Here is a 26,101-nt window from a genome sequence, read left to right as displayed (position 1 = left end):
ACTAAGCTAATGAGCTGCTGGCTGTAACTTAATATTTAGCATAAAGAAAAGAGCGGTTTTGATCTTCTTCCAGCAAGAAAGCCCAAATTTCCCAAACTATTACTTTAAATTAATTACTCCAAGTTAAGTGTAAATACAACAAAATAATTGGTTGCGTTTTATTATTTTAAACATATACACATACATACATACATACATACACACATACACATATATACATACATACACACATACACATATATACATACATACATATACACACATACATACATACATACACACATATATACATACATACACACATATATACATACATACACACATATATACATACATACACACATATATACATACATACACACATACATACACACACATATACATACATACACACACATATATATTTATATATTAATAAACAAAAAGATATTCGTAATAATATTGTGATGTTATTTTTGGCTATGACTTCCCCAATTTTCTTAATGACTACATTTTTCTGCTCTCATTCTATGATTGATGGACACAGCTTTATCCTTTTAAAATAATGGCCATAGCACAACATTTTAGGCACTCAATCTGGGGCACAACAGTCTCATGTTCAACACAGTTTAACAGTTTATGTCCAGGACCTAAAGATTTTTGCTTTAAAAACATTAGCTAAATTATTTTATGTCCAAGGCCTGACAACGGACTAATTCAATATTCTATCAGGAGTAAAAGTTATTGGGGCCTAGCTAATTTCAGTGGCAGCCCATTCGGGATAGATGCTATTAGAGTGAACGTGGCATTCAACCAGCCAATCACAATGCTTTGTTCAGCCGGTTCACTATGTGGGTGACTGAAACTAGGTCAGCCTGCTTTCATCCAGAGCCAAAGAGAGACGGAGAGAGGTTTTGGTGCATTAATGCATTAAGGAACATTCGATTCCCTCGACACACTCACTTTAACTGACTCTTACCTTTGCAGCAGCATGCGGTGAAGCTCCCTGGTTTAGCAAGAGCAGTGCCACCTTCTGGTTATCATAGTGTGCTGCCACATGCAGTGGAGTTAGTCCACTCTGAACAAACACACACACACAAACAAACATTGTAAGATGGTAATATATGGTATACAATATAGTGCAGTATGAGCAGAGGTAATACAGAGGTATTATAAATACCATGAGTGTAGCTACAAAACAAACAAGTGAACGTGATAGTGTGCATGTGATAGTGTGTGTGAGTTGCATATATGAATGAGGACAAATCTCCTGTGCTCTGTTGTCTATTTGGGAGCTCACACACTCCGTTTCTGTCTTTCTTAAACCATCCTTCTCTCACACACTCCAGTGCGTTACCTTCCCTGCAGCATCAGATGGAGCGTTTTTCTGCAGCAGCAGGTTGGCGACCTCGATCTTCCCGTACTTTGCAGCCACGTGCAAAGGAGTGAAGCCCTTCTTCAGAGACATACAACAACAGAAGAGAATATTAAGCCAAATTTCTCACAAACTCTAATCTGAGTTGTACTTGGTTGATAAAACACTCCAGTCCATTTTCTATGCATGGCTGCTTCACAGAACCATATGTGTTTAATCACTTATAATTGAGCAATTTGCAGGGTTATGTCATGATAACATGAGAAACTGATTATTTTGGGTTTAAAAATAAGGGCTCAGGGTGTGGAAATAGGATGTGTGTTGCGTGTGCGTGTTAAAGCAGATTCTTCAGCTATGAGGCAACACAGATCTGTAACTGTGGTCAGCTCTGCGTGTGTTTGCATATGTGTTTATTATATGTGCGCGTCTGTGTATGCACGCAAGAGCTGAGAGGTGACTTAACATTTATGGGACTTGACAGAATCCAGACTGACTTCCTGGTTCAAGGCCCCTGAACTTCCACAACATGAATCCATATGGAGGTGGTGGATGGATAAATGATAACAATCTACAATCACGCATGTCTCGCTAGCTGAATATTCTATATTAGATTAGATTATTTCAACTTGATTGTATTCAACCCCACTGAAATGTTAGCCCACATTTGTGTACCTTTAATCTGAAATAAAGTAATCTTTTACATTTACTGACCTTAATAAACAGTGGCCTTTAAGTAGAATTGGGAGTTTCTTGAAAATCTAGTGACTGAGTTTTTTCCCGAAACTAAAAACTTGGGCTGAAATATGCCTGAGAAAATAAGGTAATTGTTCACAAAAAACATTAACACATTCAAGTACGTTAGGAACCTTTTTCTGTCATGTGGCAGCAAAAATCATACGGCACCGTCAAGGTGGGATACCTGCTGGTAGGGAAACTACAGATCTGTGAAAATTATTGTGTGTATAATAGGACTTCATGAACATTTTAACATGTTATTCAGACATTACAGATGTGTTAGGCAATATCTAGTCATAAAATTAAACAAATTTTCCTCTTACATTTTTAGTCATGCTAGCAGCATGGCTCTAGGGATGGCAATGTCGGTCTGTTGGTCCACCACTTTCAATCAGACTGAAATATCTCAACAACTATATTACAGATTGGCATATCATTTTGTACAAACATTCATGCTTCCCAGATGATGAATCCTAATGACTTTGGTGATCCCTCTGTCAATCCATCCAAAAGTTGGACTACCAAATAATTATATGTTTGACCAAATATCTGCAAAATAAACGATCGCATTATCTTCTGCTGTACTTTGTGTTTATGCTAATAAGCAAACTTTGGCATCTAACTAAATTAAATTCAATGGCTCCTGGCTAGTGGAAATCCTAAAAAAAAAATCAAGTGATCTAATATAGAGGCAACACGTTGAGCCTGTTCTGTTTCTTTGTTTTGCCAATATCTAGTCTTGGCTGAAAATGACCTGGAAACTGTTTTTAGATTTTAGGGACTTTCCTCAGTGTCGAAACTGTAGCCATTAAATGCTCTACTGCAGTTAAATGGATGTTATGACATGAGTAATGCCCAAAGAAAACCTCTTCAGGAACAGTGTTTTCAGACTCTAGAGTCATTCTGACCCAACTCACTCAACTGTACTGGGTTCATGTTCCTCAACCTGGGAGTCCCTTAAGGTGGCGCAGCAGTCTTATGTAGATCTGTAAATCTACAACTGTTACCGATCAAGTCACATTAGATTTTCTTGTGTGTGTGTGTGTGTGTGTGTGTGTGTGTGTGTGTGTGTGTGTGTGTGTGTGTGTGTGTGTGTGTGTGATATTTACCTTGGTAATAATGCCCAGACTAGCTCCTTGGTCCAGCAGCGATGATGCCACATCTCTGTGTCCCTCCCTGGCGGCCAGGTGTAAAGGTGTGTATCCGGAGCTGGTCGTGGCATCTGGGCATGCTCCGTTAGCCAGCAGCTGGTGGACAATGTCTTGTTTACCAAGACGGCTTGAGATGTGCAGCGGAGTCTGGTCGTCCTGGTGACAACAAACAAACATTTTTAATTGATACCAAGACAAACACAGCAGCTAGGAAAGAAACCTCGCAATGTGCATGTGCTCATGTTCTTAATTGCTATGTTGAACTTTGTACTGAACACCAAAGCAATTTTGCATTCTGAATATGATTAAATGATGATAAATTCGGGAAGCCTTACTTAAAGTCTGATTCAATGAATAGTGGCTTTTCTAGTGTATTATTTTAAAATTCTAAAAAAGAAAAAAGAAGACAAAGACAAATCGTTGCTGCACTGTAATCACTCAGTAATTAGACATGTGCACAGCCGCAACCACACTCTCAAATAGAAGCACACACTCAGGCACGATATCGTTATTTGGTCTCAAACAAACATACATAAACACACAGACACACACACAATAGTTGTGTATGAATTGGTTCAATGTGTTTTCTATTTAGAAGGATGAGTTTTGTCTGAAATCAAATGTCACACGTGGTCTATACCTTGGCTCTGGCATCGACTTGTGCTCCATTCTGGATCAGATATCGGACCACATTTGACTGTCCTGCCCTCGCTGCCATGTGGAGTGCCGTCTCCCCCCTCTGTAACACACACACAAACACCCAGACACACGCACAGGAAAGAGGGATTGATGGTTGTTCCAAAGTTTTGATTCTCTCTGCCCTCCTTCCTCATTAAAACACACTCTTGTAGAAACTCCCTTTCTGTTCAGATGTACAGAGTGAAAGAGAGGCAGAAAGAGACAGAGAGAGACAGAGAGAGACAGAGACAGAGAGAGAGAGAGAGAGAGAGAGAGAGAGAGAGAGAGAGAGAGAGAGAGCGAGAGAGAGACCCCCTCGCTCTCCACACCCAACTCACCATAATGACGTCCCATAATGCTCCGTTTCTACGGTAACCTGGCCACAGACACGGCGTGGGCGACCAAATACTTGGGGTTGAAGAGTTGAATGTGCAGTACTCTTTCCCCTCTTTTTTTCCCTCTCTTCCCCCTCTGTTTGCTCATTAGTCGGTTCTTCTCTTTCAACTCTTCCTCCCTTCTATCTCTCTCTTTCTCTCTATTCTTCCTTTAATGTGACTTAAGAGTTAACAGGAGTTTGTAGCTCCTATAGAAGAGTGTTGACAAGATGAGAGTCCTTTCCTTAAGTACACATGGTACTAATAGACTTTCTCTCCTCCTTCCTGAACTACAGAGGTTTTGGAGGAATTGCTCAGTTTTCTACAAGGTAATGCAGGCCGCCATAAAGTCTGTTACTATGTTTGAATATATCCGTGTCTCTCTGTAAAATGCTGCCTGAGGTGTCCCATTATCAGTGGTGAACATACTTGCCAACTCTCCTGTGTTTCATTGCCCTCTCCCAGTTTTGCAATTCTCCCGCATTACTCCAGATTTGACAAATTCTCACAAATTCTTTTCATTATCACAACCTGTTTCTGCAAATGTTCAGAGTGTATAAGTAGAGCTGTTCATGCCCCATCCTTCTCAGTGAGTACTCTCTAAGGGACAGGGGCAATGAATGATTAAATAAATGAAAACTGATGAATATTAGTTTATGCCAGAGATTCACGCAAACTCATGCCAGACAACCAAATTATTAAAGTATTTAACATAAAAAGGCAGTTTCTGTGTAATTATTATTTTGTTATTTTCATTTCAAGATATCTGAATGCAGGAATGCATTTTTCTGGTTGAAGAACCCCCTCTGTTTTCGAAATCGCTACTTCTGAGGTCTCAAGGTTGACAAGTATGGTGGTGAAAGAAGTATCAATAGAATAAAATAAAAGTAGTCCGTTACAAGTAAAAGCTCACTTATAGAGTTGGTATTATGCTTATTTTCAGGTTCATAATCTTATTTAGGGGTTGTAACAGGTTTACATGGTTTCATTTTCAAAACACATCATATTTTTTGTCATACTGAACATTGCTGCAGCTCCTCTTTTCACCCTGTGTGTTGAAGGCTTCGTTTTAGCTACGGAGTGATGCATCTTACCTCTACAGGATGTTTGTTGGGAGTTGCACATGCGCAGTTCCTAGTTTAGGACTACTAGCCAATCAGAAGCAGAGAGTGTTTTGGTTCCATGTCTTTGTTCCTAGTCCTGTGCCTTAGTTCATGTCTTAGTATTTACTTCTAGTTCCTTGTCTGCATTATTTTAGTTTAGTCTGCTCTGTATTCTAGTTCTGTGTTCTCGTTTAGGTTTTGTCTGTTATGATCTCTGTGTTATAGCTGATCGGTGTTTGTCTGTTTACATGGGTTTCTGTTATTGTCTGAAGTTAAATTCTTGTCTGGTATTTTGTAACATGTGTTCTGTCTGTTCCCCTAGTAATCTGCCTGCTTGTCTCTCTGTCATTACATTGTTAATACAAATAGTGGCTGTAGCCACTTTATGTACAAAACTATCATAAGCAAAATGCACTTAAGTATTAAAAGTGAAAGTACTTGTTCTGCAGAAAAATAGCGCCTATAACTTTTATATAATTAAATATGACATTATTAGATCGTTAATACTGATGTATCAATGTCTAAGCAGCATTCTACTGTTTGAACTACTTTATATAAAGTTAGTTAGTTTCATTCAGTGTTTCCCACCCTAGGAGTAGGAGCCTACCAAAGAGTCACAATACCAATGTGAGTGGTCATGAGATGATTAAATGTTTTGCCACACCGTTTTTAGCTTCTCTTTTTGTGAAATATTGGATAATGTTAACTTTTGGGCACTATTATTCAAATTAAACCAAATGAGAGGTTAAGAGGGGAAATGTCTCTTTGGTAAAACTGTTAAAAACTCAAGGGGCCAGGAGCCACAAAGGTTGGAAACCACTGGTTTAGTCTTTACCAATGTATTTTATAATATTATTCCATGTTGGGCTTTTTTTTTTTATAAGAAATTACTCTAGAGTGAAAAGTGCAATATTATCCTGTAGAGGATAAGTATAAAGCAGAACAAAACTGAAATACTCGAATAAAGTACAAGTACTTCAAAATTATACTTCAGTACAGCACTTAATTACATGAATTGTACTTGGCTACTTTCAAACACTACATTATAAAAGAAACTGTGAAAAATGTCATCTCATTTTCTCTCTCTCTCTCTCTCTCTCTCTCTGTACAGACGATGGACAATCGCTTTAAAGAGGTGGTATTATGCTTTTTGGCTTTTCCCCTCTCCTTTATTGAGTTATATCTCTTTTTTGTGCATGTCACAGGTTTGCAAAGTGAAAAAGCCCAAAGTCCAGCCCAAAGGGAGTTCCCATCTCCCACAGAAAATTCTGCTTATAAACAGCTGGTTTGTAGTCCAGCCCTTCACTTCCTTTACTTGTGACGTCACACTGAAAACGCGTCATAAATCTTGCCAAGCGGCTAGCGGGGTCAGGCACGCCCTCAAACCAAGCTAGTCTGAGCGGAGGCCCTTTGACTCGACTCGCCTTGGTTTGGTTTTCCATTGTAGAAATGTTGCACCTGTACCTGCTTCCAGGTACTTTTTTTTTGGTATCACCTCACCTCCGTCGAGGTTCCAAGCGAGCTGAGGGATACTAAACTGTAACGTGAAAACAGGACAGAGTGCTGATTGGTCAGAGAGAATTGTCACTATTCACTGCATCATCATTGCTGCACCAGACAGAGGCCAGCAACAGAAAGTTTTATATTTTACAGTTTTTGTATGGAATTTCATCACTAAATCCACTTCTGAGAAGTTTTGAGGTGAGAAATCAACTGTGTAGATTTCGAATATTGACAGTTTTACGAGAAGTGATGGCGGAACAAAAATGTGCTTGAATATTTTCAGAGTTGAGGAGCTCCGCAAGTGGCTGCGGGGGAAGCCTGTACCAACCCGCAGGGGGAGCGTGTGAGGCCGGCCAGCCGCCTGCTCACAGAGCCCTCTGGTCCCGCCGTTATCCAGGTCATAGTTATCCAACAAAGGTTAAGGGTCAACTGTAGCCCTTGACTTTAACCTTCGTTGGACACAGCTGGAAGGTTTTCATACAGCTTATCTGTCTTTACATTATGAGGAATGTTGAAACATTTTAACTTAAAAAAGAGAAAGCTGTGTGGATCGCTGGTGTGTGTGTCGCACATAGACTGTATATAAAAAGTCGCATTGAACATTACGTTGCGGCAGCTGTGTGTGGCATCGCTATGACAACAAGCTACGAACTATCTCTGGGTACTATCTGCAATGGAAAACAGAGTAGAGTCGAGTCTCGAAATCGATTTGCGCTATGGTAGCATTTTTCGGCAAGGCAGCATAGATCTTCAGAACACCGGCAACAGCTCAACGTTTAGCCCTGAACAATGATGTTGTGTGGTTGTGGACTTGTGAGTAACTTATACCATCTGCTAGGTTAAGGTCTCAGTCTAAAGCGGCTTTGATTTGGATCACACTACCTTGTTTCTTACAACCCGCCCTTCTCTGCTTCTGATTGGCTAGTAGTCCTTACCTGGGAACTGCACATGTGCAACTCCCAACAAAGATTTTGTACAAGTAAAATGCATCACTCTGTAGCTCAAGAGCAGAGCGTACAACACACAGGGTGAAAAGAGGAGCTGCAGCAATGTGCAGTATGAGAAAAAGATGGTGTTTTTTGAAAATTAAACCATGTAAACCTGTTCTGGTACAAACCCTAAATAAGATTTTGAACCTGAAAATGAGCATAATACCACCTCTTTAACACTTATCACTAACATAATTCTTATGTGTTCTTATATCCAAAATAATCCAATGTATAAGTATGATGAGTATGTATAAGTATAATATTTATGATGTGTGATGTAGTTCTGCCATTTTCCATTTGCTTAATTCGTTGGGAGGATAATAAGAATATTGGAAAGAAACGTGGAAGAAACAGATATCAGGAACTTCCTGAACTCACCACATTACTTGTGTTTGGTGAAGCCCCGTGATGAATTAGCTGGTGAACGATGTTTTCATGTCCCATAAACGCTGCAACGTGGATCGGAGTCAGACCGGACTATATAGTGAAAAGACACAGGAGAGGAGAAATTAATGAAAATAAATGAATAAAGAGATTAAATAGTCACCCTTTCCAGTTTATTAATCACTACAGTGTCCTGTGTGCCTACCAGCTTTGACACATCTCCCACATAAACACACGGAAATTCACAAAACCTTCCCTTATTATACAGTCAAATACAACAAAGTGTAAAACTATCGAGATACATACCCATTCTCTCCCTTTACTAATATTGTACCGTCTACAGAAACTGACATTTTCTACAAAGTAAAACGGCTGATTGTTAAATGATCGTAAACTGTCATGCCACAAAGCTTCATTGTTGTCCAAAAACTATTAAAAACACACTAATGAATTACACTGGGTGACGCACTCCTTCATTTCCATGAACAAACACACTGTAGTTTATTTTAGAGTCAATCCCACTTACAGTCCTGCTGTTCACTATTGTTTATTAATATGCAGCTGAAAATAGTTCTTACCAAATGCCCTATTTACTCCTGTTTGAGTAGCATTTCATCCAGATGAAAATTACTAAGATTGTTTTTAAATTGAAAGTTTATATACGTGATCTGTTTTTAAAGACTTGCATCTTCTGTTGGAATGAATGGGCTTGAGGCAGAGTGTCATAGACAGGGTAGGGAGTCAGACTAACACATTGTTAATTTTAGTCTATTCAAAGGATTTGTTGACAACAAAATATAGATCCAGCCTTATCCTTTATCTGAACTCAGGAGTTTGTCTTCTCAGAAGTGTTGTCTTATACTGTATGTGAGAACAGGGGTGGAGGAAGTACTCAGATACGTTACTGAAGTACATATATCAATAGCAAAGCGTGAAACCTGCATTCAAAATGTTAAGTAAAAGAGTTGACAGTAAAATGTACCAAAAGTAAAAAGTAGTCATTATGCAACATATAACTGGATTATTATTACTCATGCATTAACATATAAGCAGCATTTACCGCACAATAATGGTTATTAATTTGAACTTACTGAGGTCTAAAAGTCCAGTTGGATTGTTTCAACATGTTTCTGACAGAAATCAAGATATATTTAGAAATCAGTGAGAATTTTTAAAAGAATACATAATAAGGGATTGCTGCTCTAGAATCAAGAAAAAAAATTATTATAGAAAATTCATAAAACTAGGTGACTTCAATTGAGTTGATCTCACTACAATGTTAGATTTTTTAGTTGTTTTAAGAAAATAAGACTTTTACAATAATTGACAAAAACTACATAGTCAGATGAAGAAGATTTTTGCAGCAGGTACAGAATTTAAAATGTTAACCTTCAAAGTAACTACAGTTGTTAGATAAATGTAGTGGAGTAAAAAGTACAGCATTTCCCTCTGAACTGCAGTGGAATTTAATTATGAGGTAGTAGAAAATTTAAAAAACTGATAGTAAAGTAGAAGTATGTCAAAACTGTACTTAAGTACTGTTCCTGAGAGAATGCCCCTAGTTACTTTCCACCACTGTGACAAATTTAACCCCGGAGAAAAATCTGCCTACTTTCTCCATTTACACTCACAGAAGTTCACAGAGTACAAGAACAAAACATTTAAACTCCGGTAAAAACTGATTTAACAGAAATCAACTGATGCCATCTTGCTTCTATGACACACACACATAGACAAACAAACACACACACACACACACACACACACACACACACCTACCTCAGTGACTGCCTGTATAGACGCTCCATGCTTCAGAAGTAGCTCCATCACCTTGACTCTGTTTTTCTTACAGGCGATGTGCAGGGGAGTGAAACCATTCTGAAAAAAATCAATACAAAAATATAAACATTTTAAAGTATAAAAATAGTCCAACAACTTTTTTGTGTGCTGCTCTGCAGATCTTGTGGAGCTGGCAGAAGACAAATCTGGAACGGCGAATGGAAATTACAGTACAAAGGAGGACCTTCTTTCCTTTTTTCCCCCCTCTTTCTTTCACTTTTTCTCTTAACCCGCCTGCATGCAAACCAGACGAGCATGTGTGGAAATAACTGACTGGACGCTAAGCTGTTAAAAAAAAATAAATAAATAAAAAAAACCAAAGAAAAATATGCTGCACTGAAATAGATACTTTTCTTTACAACTTACTCTTCTCTAGCCAACACGTACACTCAGCCCCCTCCCTCCTTCTCTTCCTCACTCGACTTTGAGGTTTCTGGCTCAATCCTATGACTTCATTTTCCTCTCCATGTCCTTTTTTTCCCCTTCTCCTTCTCCTCTGGCTACAAAGTCCCCGTGCTCTAACCACACCCAGACTTCTCTCATTACAGAACAGAGATGGTTGTCTTACACCAAGACAGTGGCCGTGGTTAAAAAGTCTCTTTTAGTCTCCTTGTCTGCTTTCTTCATTAATTTCCTTCATGTTCTCTCTCCTGTACTCTTTTCTTCTCCATTTAAGTCCCTTATTTCTTTTTTTTTATTGTAAACAAACAAAGTAGAGATAATGAGGGAGGTAAGGAAGAAAGGAAAGAAAGAGGGGAGAGAGAGAGAGAGAGGAGATAAAAGACTAAAAAGGAAGGAAGACATTTATTGTTGGGTGGGAGATGAAATCATCAAGACCTGATTGCAACAGTTAAACATTCCACTGCCACAACCTTGAACAAGACTGCAATTTCAATTCAACTATTTTATATTTTTCGGAGAAAAAACTAATTTTCAATTACTTTCTTCTCTAATGCCACTTTCTGACACGCACCACCTTACATAAATCTGCTGGTAGTTGTTATGTCACTTTTCTGTGAAAGTCATAACATCGAAAACATTTTCTGTAACTCCTTAAACATGGCTCAAGTGTGAACCGAATGCCATGCCATTAACATAAAGGCTAGAGCATGTAAATACACAGATAGAGAAATAAAAATAGAATAAAAAAAAAGAATAAAAATTCTTGTTCTTTCTTCTAAAAGTTAAGTGTCATTTCATTTTTAATGGGACTGAAATGGAATCTGTTTAATAAACCATAAAATACTGTGCATGACTCTCTTCTCATTCTGTGTGAAAAACTGTTTTCATTGTTATTATTCACCTTGCAGTTTGGAAAAAATAGGAAAAAGAAAACTTAAAAACCACAAAAATGAGACCCTCAGTCTTTCATTCCTGCCAACTGCTAGTATACATCTAGAAAAATGTCTAAAACACAGCATGTGAGCATATAGGAATTAAATTATTATCGTATTGTAGGCAGCAGATTTATCTATTCTATCAAATCCATAAATGACTGATGAGAAGATTGATATTGAGAAGATATTGAGGGGCCTTCAGGGTCGGTTAAACCTTTGAGAAATGGGAGAAAAACTTTACCTCATCACCAACTTTAATGTTCTGTACCTGTCTATCCTTCTGCCATCTTAACACCCTCTCTCTCTTTCTGCCTCATTTTCCTCAAACTAGTGAATTTCTGACAACTGTCTCTTTTTGCTGCTGACCCCCCACTGCCTCCTCCATCCTTTAATCCTCACCAGTGCCTTGGCGTTGGGGTTGGCCTTCTTGTCCACAATGACCTTTGCCACCTTGTAATGCCCACAGTGTGCGGCCACGTGCAGCGCCGTCAAGTAGTCATTCGTCACGTCGTCCACGGGCACCTCGTGGTGCAGCAGCAGCTGGACACAGTTGAGGTGGTCGCCCTGTGTTGCCATATGGAGGGGAGACAAACCGTTCTGGAAGGAATACAGGAGAAAGAACTATTTATAAAAACAGAGTGAGAAGGAAAGACAGAGACAGTTTAGGGATTTTGCAGAGTAAAAAATAGAAAGAGAGAAAGAGACGAGAGGGAGATTGAATAGAGAATGATGAAACAGAAGACAGACACAGGTTGGAGGTGTACCTTGGTCTTTGATAGAATTGGAGCTCCTCTGTCCAGCAGCATCTCCACCACCTGCTCATGGCCACTTCTGGCTCCACAGTGGAGAGGAGTCAGACCATCCTGTGAAAACAAACATTTTCCGCTTTGAACTTCATAGTACTGTCACCAACAGTGTCCTTAAGCAACGCAATGAAGCCCTCACTGAATGGGTTAATGACAGGACACAGCAGGTGACCCTTCACCTCTTGAACAAAATTCCATTTGACACACCCACTTGAGAAAAGCCCTATGCTAAAAAAATGGTGGGCAAAACAAGCTGGTTTTGACACCATGGAGATGATGATATAATACAGATACTGTGTGTGCCTGTATTGTAAGATAAATGGACAAGAGTTTGGCTTAGGGACATTTTTACCAGAAAAGTTGGTGTGGAGTGTTTTTTTTAACCAGACTTGGAGGGTTTTAAAAAAGCAACACTATGCATTATGAAAAGTCCATAGGGACTGCAAAGTCCTCTGCTGCTTTGATATTGAGTATTCCTTATTTAATGTGTCTCTTACAAGAGCCTATGAAAGTGCAATACTAAATTGATGGAGTACCCCTTTAAATATTAACAGTTAAAAAAGGTCCAAAGTGTGTGTGTACCTTGGTCCGTGCATCAATCTTGGCTCCTCTCTCCAGCAGCAGTCGCACCATGTTGCTATTCCCACGTTTGGATGCTACGTGCAGTGGTGTAATGTCATTCTGGGGAGAAAGAGAAGCATCATTTAGCCACTCAGGCACAGAGACAAGAAGCCAGAAAATTTTACTACCCAGTTTAAGTTGTAGTTATTTGAAGAAAAAAGGAAAATAACACAATAGGAATATAACACAAACATTGTAACTCTGTGGGTCATCTATAAGTAATCGATAAATGATAATTCATGACATTGTGCATACAGTAGGCTACAAATGCACAAGATGCACAAACATATTTTAACTAAAATGAAGCTGTATAACACGTTTCAGACAGTCTCTCCACACCTGCAGCATTTTAATACTGCAGTTGAAATTGTCTGAAATTTGCTTACTCAATTAGAGAAATGGGGATGTCTTTGACAGTACAAGAGGAAAATTGATAAATATCCCCCTCTAGAGGAACATAACCACTCCAGCAACGCCAGCTGCACAGTGTTCTAGTTTGCTTTGTTGGTTTTCCCTTTGTCTTTTCCAAGAGACTACCAGAAGCCAATAAATAGTATCTGTATCTACTGACAGAGTGGCACTGGGTGTCTTACACAGGGCTAAACAGGGGGTTTTAATAGGACACTATGCACTGTGGAGTAATTTACATCATCTACTAACTATTTTAAGATTATATCATCTGTATGACTACACAGATTTCAAACTTCAAACTGTTCTTTGCCATTATGTCTTAATTATGAAATAATGTCACACATAATTTAGACAATTTTGTACAGTCAATGTTAAAGGAAATGGCTGGCTACAATGGATCTAAATGGATTTAAAATCTTTAAAAACAGGGAACAAAGACATTGATGGATTTGACCTCTACAGTTAAGAGTAAACATACTTTGTGACGTGATAAGAAAAATACTGAACACTTACAACACACAACACAACTAAATATGAACGTTAAATTCAACGTTAAACTGAATTAGAATTTCGTTTGATAAAGTATGGATCGACACCAATTGTTTGAGATTGAAACATTTTGAGACTGAAACACTTAATATAGATTCACAAACGCACACACCCAGTCTCAAACACCCATTAAACCCAGCACACATACATCCCTGCAATCTATGGTATCATATAGCACACAGACAACATGAGTGACAAGCACAGCTGTCGATTTTAGATTGATGTGTCAGTATAAGATTCCACACACACACACACACACACACACACACACACAGTGTCCCGCCCTCTGATGAGTGTCTAGAGTGAGTGCTTGCAGCAGCACTAACTTCAAAAGATCTGTGTGTTTGCCATCTTTGAAGCAAAGTACCTACCCTTGCCTTGAAGTCCACAGCTGCCCCTCTGTTAAGCAGGAGTGTTGCTACGTTGATATTGCCGTAGTGAGCCGCGATATGAAGAGGAGTGAAACCGCTCTGAAAAGGGACAAAAGACAGACCGACAGAAAGAGAAACAAGAGAATCATGTAAAGAGAGACGAAAAGAAGAAATAAATCCCTCATAATGAACCATGGCATGATGGGAAATTAGCAGTCGGCCAAAAGCAGGCTAACAGAGTGATGCATATCAGTGCTGAGCAGAAGTCAGAACATGCTTAAAGTATTTAATAAGTGCTGGATTTTCCTTTTATAATAAAATATATATATTTCAAGTGAAGTACTTGTGTAAAAGTTGGGGCAAGTGCACCGCAACCTTAAATGACCCAGGTGTGAAGTGAATAGAATCACAAACATAAGAACTTTAAGCTCCTGTGAAATGAAAACCATGCAAAGGGGACTCATCTGGGGAATTTAAATACCGAGTGTCCATTTAAGTTTTTGTCTCAACTCCTAATAAATCTACTCTGTGGTATGCTTTTATCTGACAGGAAATACAAAAAAACAGACATGCAGGTGAGCATCTATCTGCATTAATTAAAGGTAACCTAGATTTAATTGGGTATCTAGTTCTAAAACAGGCTGCTTTAAAGAAACCACAAGTTGTTAGGCCAGACCTAAAGAAAACACTTTAGGATATCAAGGTCACCAACTTGGATTAATGGATAATCAAAAAATAAATCATTAATTAGATCAGATAATCTCAGACAGTCAAGTCTTAATTCTTGTGTTTTTACTTCTCCAAAGGAACAAACAGGAAAGGTCAACATGTTATTGATCATGTAATCAAGAAAAAAAAAATAAAAAATCAATGAGGTGTTCTATTGAAAGCTGATGCGACTTTCTGGTCACACGCTTTCTGGGCACAGTGACATTAATTAGCATTATCTCAAAGGATAGTCCTCACAATGTCAGGTTCCTGTTTGTTAAAAAATGCTATATATGTATTGGCATGCTAAAGTTTAACTCCACCGCTCCAGTTTTTTGTTGCATCGATAGCTGAACGAGCCTTAGTTTCAGGATCTTTTAATGGACAGAAGGTCACATGCACAGCCAAAATGTTACTGAATTTTAAAAAAAATTCAAGACTATATGCATCTCAAGCAATCACTCAAGCAGTGCAAGGAACAAAAACATTTTTTCTAGTTGATGGATGTGATAAATATTCTTCTAACTTGAGTAGGATCACATTACAGAAAGGTGCTACTGTGGATGGAAAATGCAAAGTCTTATGGGGAGGAATAAAAACCTGTACTAGTTTATTCTGTAAAAGGTATTAATACAACTGTCAAAGACAACAAGGCTAGGGGATGCAACCTTAGTGTTCTGCGGTTGATGTTTCAAGATAACTCCAAGGCATGGAGAAAAATCTAAACAAAAAGGTGAGGGTTAAATGATTGGGCACTCAGGAACAATACATGCCAGTCATTTTCTGGCCAAACCACAAAAAGAAAATCACTTTTTTTACAAAAATCCATTATTACAAAATGTTAGTTCTTCTACTGAGACATTAAAGGAATATTGAATTTTGGCAAATATGCTTATTCACTTTATTACAGAGACTTGGATGAAAATATCAATACCACTCTCATATCTGATATGAAGGTACATTCAGCAACTAGTTAACTAGCTTAGCTACATGTAAAGTCTGAAAACAGGGGAAAGCAACAAGTTAGGGACTAACTGGAGCCTTGTCCTCACCATGAAGCTACCAGGTGAGCAGCAGAGACACCAGGAAGTCATTTTACACTTTAATATTTGCACGCACTAAACGTTAAATAATAATAAATGATCTGTAAATTAGTGAACTTTAGAGGTGCTTTTGGGCCAATTTTATTACCTTTCTACAGAGCCATGCTAGATGTTTCCCCCTTTTTACAGTCTTTTCTGCTAAGCTAAGCTAACCAATTGACCAATCTCATGTGACTCTCAGCAAAATGTCAAACTATTCCTTTAAGACTAAGCAGTACTTCTTCATTGAGGTCGGGCTTAACTGAAAAGATAATTAGGCTTAAAATGAGATTCAAGACCACATACACATCCAGATTAAACATATTTCAGCTTGACCAGAAAGTAACAACTGAAATCTACCAATATTGATAGATCCAGCAGTGAACAGAAGCAAAATGCATTAGGAGTGAACTCTTTCGAAAATGTACACAAAATATTTTTACGCTAAAAGACAACTACATGCACTATGTGGTAAACCCTCAGGATGTCTGTGAAGATAACAGTAATTGCAGCAAGGTGGTATTTGCTGAATTTTCATGTGAAAAACACAAAACAAAAATGTTCTCTGATTCAGTGCCTAATCTATTTGAATACAAATGAGTTGGGTTTTTTTTGCAGGAGCAGCTATTCCACTGGATTAACTATTATATTGTAAATAGTTACCTATATTTACTTCAACGGCAGAGAAAACAGGTTTATATTAGTCACATGCCTTTTATTTCGCCTGCTTCCCAGTTAATGCAAACTCAAAACGTCCTCAGTGTTGACCTGTTTTCTTGATAAATTCAGTATTATATGTACATTTCCACATTACTCATCCCATCAGTACCATCAAGTCATCCTTACCACTGTGCTGCTTTCAGTTTCTATAACCACTCTTTTCATTTACCAATTAATTTAATTCCTTTCACATTTCTATTGATCGATGTTAAGCTGCCGTCAATGCAACTCAACATTTCTGGTAGATTCTGTTCCCATTATTGGTAAGCTTTTCAAGTAAAGAATCTCTGGGAAGTTTTGAGTTTCACTGACGGCAGCTTAATATCATTTGGGAAAATGGGAAGAGTGGAGAAACTGGAATTAATAGGTGGATGAAACCAGAACAGCAAAGTGGCTAGAATTACATTACTCTAGTCGTTTGTTGCACTGGTGGAATTAGTGCTGTGGAAATGTACATTATGCTGAATTTACCATGTGAGAGCCGTTGTTGTTGACTCCATAAATCTTTTTTTTTTTACCTGGCCTGTATTAGAGACCGGTCTTAATTTGTTGGCCCCCAGATAATATATGCAATTTTACGGTAAATTACAAAATCTACTGAAAAGGACCTAAGTTTGCCTATGATGACAAAAATGTTTTCAAAAGCTCTAGGTATAATTAAAAGTGCTTTAATGTTATTTATTTCATCTTTGCCCAAAGCAGCAAGCCACTGGATGCACACAGAGCAAAAGGTCGAAATGCAATGCAGGCTTAAAAACAAGCACACAAGGGAGGCGCTGTCAGCAGCAAAAGCACTCATGCCAGCATTTAGCGTTCATGCTGGTAAACAGAAGGCTTTGGCTTTGCAATGGTGACCATGAGTGAACAATGACAGGAGAGAGGAGAGGAGAGGAGAAGACAAGACAAGATGTACCTCTGTTGTTCTATTCACCATCATCTAGAAGGGAAAAGGTAAATGGGGAAGTGGTAGGGTAAGAAAAAGGAACATATACAGGGAGGGGGGAGTAGGAGAGAATGGGGTGGTTAGTGCACCACAACAACTACTACAACAGCAACAACATGGTAGCACGAAGCTGTTGAATGGGTATATGAGAATGTGGCCGGAGATAATGAAAAGAACTAAAACACAGAGGTAAACACAACTAGATGATGGACTGAGATTCTCCTTTACAGTCTGTTATTTCCTTTATCTACACTGACACTGACTATGTGGTAAATATATCTGCATTATTGTTTTTAACTGTGATGGCCCTGCCTAGTGGGATGTTGAACTGGTGGTGAAGGCCAGTTTACTGTTTTCCCTTTCGTCCCTGAAGGTATCAGCGCCCGTAGGCCAGATTGGGAGCAACTGGGCAAGATGTTCTGGGAGGATAAATACCCTGGCCCTTTTGCTCTTGCGCTCTCTGATCTGGTCCCTCTTCTGCCAGTGGCACGTCTTCTGTTTTGGTAAAATTATGTTTTTTTACCACTCATCAACACTCAAACTTCATTCATCCACATTTACACCACTGATGTCACTGTCACACAAAAAACTGACATGGCATTAGGAGTAGGTTTAAGAAGTGTGTGTGTGTGTGTGTGTGTGTGTGTGTGTGTGTGTGTGTGTGTGTGTGTATAAACAAAAACAAATGCATTTTTTACTAAAAAGAGCTTTTACTGCCATTTCTACAATTTGATTGATGCTCATTTCTAGCATATTTTTAGGAGAATACTAATTGTAAAAATATGTATTATCTGAGGCAAAACCTGAAGCAAATATAAGCCTGCACTTTTTTGCTGAGTTAGATGAGACGATCAACACCACCCACATGTCTGTACACTAATTATGAAGCTGGCTAACTTAGCTTAGCACAAAGTCTGGAAATAGGGAAACCGCTAACATGGCCCTGTCCAAAGTAACAAAATCCACATACCAGCAACTCTAAAGCTCATTAATTGACATGCTATATGTAATTTGTTCCAACATCATCTTTCCCCCCAAAAACAGGGCAATACACCCGTAGTACACTGCTAACTCACAGATGCCTGTTCAGTAAAAGAACTAACCATACATCACGCCCATAATTCACACAAGGTATCACAGGACTACAAATAAGCTAGATAGTATTTGAAACAGAAGAAAAAGAGGAAGTGTTTTGATTTATTTAACAGTAGGTCATAATGGAGTTGTAATCCTGCCTATCAAAAAGAGAGTGTACCTTGGACTCCACGTCAGCGTTGTGGTCAGTCTGGAGGAGGAGCGCAGCAGCCTTGGTGTCATCTTTTCGTGCGGCGATGTGCAGCGCTGGCAGGCGGACCTTCCCTTTGGTGTCGTTTTCCAGCAAGAGGGAAACCACCTGGTCATGGCCCTGCTGCAATGCCACCGCCAGGGGAGTGAAACCATCCTGTGAACCAGCAGAAAGAGTTAAGACCAGGAGGTGGTAACGTTACTGAGACAGATACTTAAGTTAGCTGCTAGCAGCTACCAACAGCTAAACCAATGAACAAGAAACTTCCATTTTCAAAATAACTTTAGAGAAAAACATTTAACATAACAATTTTTTATGTGTTATAAGCCAAACAAATTGTAATTTAAGAAGACATTTACCAGCTATTGTTTTGCAAATAAACAACTATCCATTTAAAAATCTAGCAGGCTACAATTAAGCAGCTAGCATAGAATCGACGAGTATAGCAAAGTAGAATAAAATTTAAATAAATAGTAAAAAAGTAAAATAGAATTAGATGCACAGTAGAGTAAGTAAAATAAAACAGAATAGAATAGTAGGGTATAGTAGGGGTCGAGTGGAGAAGAATAGAAAAGAGTGCAGTAGAGCAGAATATTATAGGAATAGCAGAGAATCTTTTTGGCTGCTTGTGCTTTAAAGCATCAACCAGAGTTACATCAAAGCTAAATCCTTTGAAGTGGCCGACTGCTGTCGTTACTGCAGCCGAGGCCTCCCTGTGTAAAGTTAAATTATATAGCTGCCTATTAATCTGATGAGAGACACGCAGGGTCAGCAGCGGTGCCTCCAGAGTAATGTTAGTATTCCTGTCTCATCTGCAGTCCTGCAATGTGTTTATAACTCAGCCAGGCTCACTCCCAGAAAGATACTCCTCTTCAGTGTTATTCACCAATACAGGGGGATAATGTGATAACTAAGTTACTAAGATGCATGGACTGTTACCTAAAAGTGACAGGCGTGCTTATTCAGACATGAGTCTGACATGTTAAAGATTAACGTAAAGGGGTGCATGTGTGAAAGGGGCTCAAGGTGTGGAGAGCAATCTTATAGCCATTTGGCGATTTTGGCATTTTAATGAATGCTCAACAGAAGTGCACGAGTAGCAGTTACCTTGCTCAGGGACAACTCAAAAGGAAATTTAGCTGCTAAGGGGCATAAATCAAGAAGCACACAATATGAAACTAACTACATACTGCACGCACACACACACACCATTCACACAGGTAATATAAATAAATGAGACACACAACAGCAACTACTAACAGCAGTATCTGTCATCAAAGAAAAGGAAAGATTTCTCTCAAGTAAAATGCAGTATAAATATAAATATGCAACATAACAGACAGATTATCTGTGTGTGTGTGTGTGTGTGTGTGTGTGTGTGTGTGTGTGTGTGTGTGTGTGTGTGTGTGTGTGTGTGTGAAAAGGCGTGTGTGTTTACACAGGACGCCGGCTGTCTGGATAAAAGCAACTCAGCATCACTACACCCACACATCAAAGCAGAACTTCCCCTCAGAGATCCTGCATAGCTCACACACCCACACAAACACATACACACACATAAATACAAACACATGTTCATAATCAGATCCACAAACATCTCTGCAAGACACACACACACACACACACGCCCACTACCACGGGCACACAAACGCGTTTCAAATGCATAAATTTAGCCTTTTTAAGAATTTCTAAAGTCAGAAGTCATCCCAAAGCACTACCCTGCTGTTTCATCTGCTTTATAATGGATTCAGGAAAAGACACAACGTCTGTTTAATGTCCTAAAAATACCTCCAGAGACGCCATCAGCAGCAGCAGCAAACAAAAAGACACTAAAAGATGGGTTTTGATCTTTTTTTCTTCAAGTTTTAAAACTTGCAATGACACAGCATCAGTTTGCCTTACTGAAACAAAATTAGCTAAAAGCATTATAACATTAAATCACACAAATCTAAACTATAGAAAGCATGACACTATGTACCTATTACAAGTTATTTAATTGTAACAGGGCGATTAATATGCCATAACTTAAAATTCATTATGGATCATACATTCAAATCATAAAGAAATACTGAGGTTAAATGTGGATATTACTGCAGTAATTTGTACATTGATATGTCAAACATTTGTAATTTAATGCTTTAAAATAAAATGCATGCAATATAAAAAGATCAAATGTAGATTTTTTAAAAACAACAAATTTTCTGATCTACTCTGCCTCACGCTATAAAATGGTTAAAAACTGGGACTTGCTTCAGACTTGGATATGTATTTCCCCACATGAATAATTCACTCTGTCTCCGACTGGAGGAGACTGTGGGGAGGAGGAAAAAGAAGGGCAACAGCGAGATGTGGTGGGAAAACGGGGTGAAGAGGAGAAGGAGGCAGACAAAGGGAGGAAAGATGGCGAAGGAAAAAAAAAATAATAAAAGGAAAGATGAGGTGTAATGAGGAGGCAGAAGAGCGGCCATGGAGTTGTTTGTGTACTGTCAAGTACAGAGCTCTGTAAACAAGTGCGCCACGCTGATAAACAAAATGAGGTGGATGCAACTTCAATTTATATTCAGAAAACAGGGGCGTCATCACTGCCTACTAACAAGAATGTTATTCCTGAGCCATAGAGCTCCACTTTTGTACAAAAACTATTAAAAACACATCGAGTCAAACTGTTACACTGCTTCACATCATCCACACACTTAACCACACGTCCTGCTGCCATAAATAAACACTAGAGCACCAAATGTGTATTAATCCGCCACGGAAAATAGTTCCCAACAAATGCACTATTTACTCCTGTTTCAGAAATGTTTGCTAAAAACTACAGAGCCCAGCTGTTTTCGAACATTACTGAGCCATTTGTAAGAATTAAAGTATATTTACATTTATTTGTTTAGCTTTTGCACCTAGCACGCCTCTGGAGCAAGTAGGGGTTAAGTGTCTTGCTCAGGGACACATTGTGGATGTGTCACAGTGGGGGATTGAACCCAGGTCTCTCACACCAAAGGCATGTGTCTTATCCATTGCGCCATGACCACCCCATATATATTTGTGTCCAGTTTTTAGCGTATTTAGTACGAATGAAAAAGTTTCACCAGGCAGGAAGTTACTGACAGACAGAACGACAGATTGGAAGATTTGGTCTTTTCATCAGTTTTCATAGGCAATCACACACTAGCCATATCATATAAAATAATAATAAACCTTTATTAGATTTCTGATAAGTCGATAAATAAGAACTGTACCTCACATTTTTCACTTTCTTTTACCATGCGACCTTTAACAAATGGAAGTTGCTGTGGATTTAAGCATCTGCCAAATGAGTAAAGGTAATGTAAGTGTTAACAGGCGGTGGCTTCGAAAATAATTGTTGGTAGGGCTGCGAATCAAAACCAGAAATACAAAAATATTGAAAACTGTCATGTACAGAAGCTTTGTTTAAAAGCTTCTTAACGCATTCTCTAATCAGATAGTTCCCACAATTACAATTTGGCAAGCATCTTATTTTGGCAGTTGCTTGTGTTTAAATATTAAACACTTGAGATGTTTGGCCTCTTTTGTTAAATGAAAAAAAGGAGTTTGTAGAAAAATGTTCATACTTCTCAAAGTAAGATATTATAAATATTATAAATCGTATATAGAAAAGGTATTGTAATGGCACCCCAGGCTGTTGGACATGATGGCTGCTGAAACAATCATCCCTGTGACTTTTTCTTTCATGATCTCTTACCAAGAACAATGTGAAAATCTTAATTGTACTATAGTAGTGAGTAATCTTTGTGCACTGTGGATTACATATTCACCACCTATTTGACAGTGCAGACAAAACCTAACACGACATTGACTGGCCTCATCGATGTGCTTCAGAGGGAGAGGTTTGGCCAAAATGAGCATGTGTTTTTCACACTTTAGTCTTACAGAGGTGGCAGTTGGCCGTCTGCCGGCCTACAACTGCAGATGATGGATCGTACTGACACACTCGCAGCGTAACACTCGCTCACACTCACTCACACTCGCTCACACCACAGATGTCAGACTTCTGTAACGTCACTGTTTCCTCCCTCTGCAGGCATCCAAGGTCACTCTGAATGAATACACCGTCATGCTGCCATCGCCTGTTCTCCTGCTAACTCCCTACCTCACTCTAATCACTCTGTATCTTCTCTTACTTTACCATTTAGTCAACAGATACATCTATAAAAACAATTACCTTTGATTATTTTTACCCCTTACATCATAGTAAACAATGACTTCACATGTTATCCAGCTGTCGGTCACAATTCTGTCTGTAGGTCACAATTCTGCTGTGTAATTACGGGGGGGCTAAAAGAGAGCTGGGATGAAGAGTAGCAATTAGAAGCTGTTATGGGCTCATGAGTGTGTGCGCAAACAGACGTCAAGTGTATATGCACTGCACATGATGTGTTTGTGCTTGTTTAGTTACCTCAGTGGCGATGCTCTGACTGGAGCCGTTGTCCAATAAGAACTGCACCACATCCATGTGGTTCTCCTGCGCCGCCATATACAGTGGAGTGAAGCCATTCTGGAAAAGAAAAGCACTGAATCAGACCTGAAATCATGATTATGATATCCGGTCCTTCCCCCCCCCCCCCTTGTTTTCCTCAAAGACAGTTTATTTAACTATTGAATCTCCTATGAACAAGAAGGCTGTCAAAACGTATAGAAGTGCATTGCATTCCCCAAAGGAAAAAAATTGGAGGCCTTAACTTGTAATCAGGACTTCTCTAAACTATATCGTAATAATGAGATTGCTTTATTGTAATTCTGAGATATTTTCTACTAATTATGAGATAGGGAAGTAATAGCCTACTGTAATTACAAGATAAGGTCTTGGAAATGTGATTCTGTGAAAACATTTAAGTCTTTTCTTCCTTTACATTCTGTATGTTTGTATACCTTGGCATTTGCTGACATTTTCAAATAGTTAGAAGAAAATTTAAATGTTTAAAACAAAAAGAACTTAAAGACAGAAAACTCCAAAACGCAGCTGCTCGTCTTTTTACTGGAACTCGCAAGCATGAACACATTACACCTGTTCTGGCCTCACTCTACTGGCTCCACGTTCATTTTAGAAAACATTTTGAGATCTTACCCCCCCGAGGTCACTATGGTCTGCTGATCAGCTCCAGCTAGTTGCCCCTGAAACCAGGCTAAAAAACAGGGCGACCACGCTTTTTCAGCAGTAGCCCTCAAACTATGCATTGAGCTACCTCCATGGGTTAAAATGGCCCCCACCCTCGAAACTTTTAATCCCATGTCAGTTTTATCCCCTGGCTTTTAACACAGCATTAGAGCTGTGTGGTCTTAAGTTGTTGTCTATGTTTTAATGTGCTCTATGTGTTTTTACATGTGTAAAATGTGCTTAATAAATAACATGGATTGGATTAAACTTCAAAAAGAATAGAAAAAGAAAAAAATATTGTTCAAAAGAACAACGTTAAACACGTAAGTCAGGCTGATCTGAAAGTAGGACAATGACAATGATCTATCCCTTGCTTTAGATCATTGCAGGCAGTGCTAAAAATCGATGAGCAGGACTGCTTTATGGCAGTATTGGATTTACAGGATATTTGCATTAATGTGATAAAGCACCATGATTTCTCAAGTATTTAATTAACTGGGTCAGCCAAAACCAGACATTCCCATCTGTTTTTTAATCTATAAATGGATCCATGATTATATTTCAAGCAAATGTGCTTAATCATGATATATTGCTATTATATAAAGCGCCATGACTGAAGATTTGACCTGTATCTTCAAATCAGTTTGTTCCCGACCTCTACAACTGCACACGAATGTACTATTCCAGCAGACCTGTCATGGAGTACATAGTGTCACCTCTGTACATACCTCACACCTGATAACAGCAAAGATAAAAGCTGATCTGGAGCTCGAGTTGAAGAGAGTGTATGTGATGCAGCACTATAAAGAGGCCAAGAAAACTCCATCTCCATAGCAACACAAGGATCCAAAAATCACTTCAGCATGCAGAAAAGCTTATCCTCCTCCTCCTCTTGTCTTTGTATTTATTCTGATGTTTATGCACCAAAAGATTTCCTCTTGTAGTTCACTACCTTATAAAACATTCCATTTAAATTTCACAGTCAAACTGCAGCTATGACCAAGGACACAGTGGAAGTAAAACTAAGAATCAAAATAATAAAACTACAGATAAGTGACTGCATACCTTAAGAAAAATCTTTTTTGAGCAGTACTTTTCACAAAACACTTTTCACATAGCTTAATAAAATGTACAACTGCATTGCAGGATTACTAAGGTTGTTATTTGCAATGTTAAAGGAATAATTTATCATTCTGGAAAATAAACGTCTTCCCTCTCTTGTAGAGAGTTACCAAAAAATTAACTTACCTTAGCTTAGCATTAAGACTGATGGCATGAATAAACAGCTAGTCTTTTACTTATTGACTGAATTGAAATCTTTATTTTGAACATACAAGAGAAAGTATAAAAAAATAAAACAATTTTTTAAAAATAGGAGAAAAACCAACAACAGATGAGCAGCAAACAAATTACCCTTCTTTCCTGTGTTAACATACTTCTATCACATGTGCAAAAAGGAGTAGGAAGAAGTAAAACTTATGTACTTCTACCCCTTTAATTCTTACATTCCTTCAATTAAAAATTTTTATATTCTTATTATTATGTTTTATGTACATACATATATATATATATATATACATATATATATACACACATATATATACACACACACACACACACACACACACACAATATTAAAGTGACCACTGACAAGTATTTTTTTATCTAACCTCGATTATGTACTTATTCAAACAGCAAAAAATACAACAAAAAACACAAACAAACAACATAAATAATAATAATAATAATCCTTATTTGTAGAGCACTTTTCAAAAACAAGTTACAAAGTGCTTTAACAAGTGTAAAGAATAATACAAAAAAAAGATAAGAGCATGAAAATTTAATATAAAATTAGTAAAATACAATAAAATAAAAGGGATAAAATAAAGTCAAATAAGATCGGGAAAAGCTCTCCTATAAAAGTATGTTTTAAGAAGGGACTTAAAAGAGTTCACTGACTCAGCCGACCTGATTTCCTCGGGCAGGCTGTTCCAGAGCCTCGGGGCCCTGACAGCAAACGC

General features: G+C 38.4%; 1 protein-coding gene across 1 annotated transcript in view; it reads right to left on the bottom strand.

Moving 5' to 3' along the window:
* LOC123982788 (ankyrin-3-like) overlaps positions 1-26,101 on the bottom strand; it is a 97,992-nt gene that overhangs the window by 57,834 nt on the left and 14,057 nt on the right. The window contains exons 5-17 of the mRNA XM_046068624.1: positions 23,382-23,480; positions 18,914-19,099; positions 17,629-17,652; positions 14,206-14,304; positions 12,836-12,934; positions 12,212-12,310; positions 11,847-12,044; positions 10,051-10,149; positions 8,266-8,364; positions 3,881-3,979; positions 3,199-3,396; positions 1,337-1,435; positions 959-1,057 (exon numbers count right to left, since the gene is read on the bottom strand). Of these exons, the coding sequence (XP_045924580.1) occupies positions 959-1,057; positions 1,337-1,435; positions 3,199-3,396; positions 3,881-3,979; positions 8,266-8,364; positions 10,051-10,149; positions 11,847-12,044; positions 12,212-12,310; positions 12,836-12,934; positions 14,206-14,304; positions 17,629-17,652; positions 18,914-19,099; positions 23,382-23,480 (1,497 nt within the window). The remainder of the gene's footprint in view (positions 1-958; positions 1,058-1,336; positions 1,436-3,198; positions 3,397-3,880; positions 3,980-8,265; positions 8,365-10,050; positions 10,150-11,846; positions 12,045-12,211; positions 12,311-12,835; positions 12,935-14,205; positions 14,305-17,628; positions 17,653-18,913; positions 19,100-23,381; positions 23,481-26,101) is intronic.

Source organism: Micropterus dolomieu, linkage group LG14 (genome assembly GCF_021292245.1).
Source record: "Micropterus dolomieu isolate WLL.071019.BEF.003 ecotype Adirondacks linkage group LG14, ASM2129224v1, whole genome shotgun sequence".
NCBI classification, from domain to species: Eukaryota; Metazoa; Chordata; class Actinopteri; order Centrarchiformes; family Centrarchidae; genus Micropterus; species Micropterus dolomieu.
This window is presented reverse-complemented; position numbering and strand designations above follow the sequence as displayed.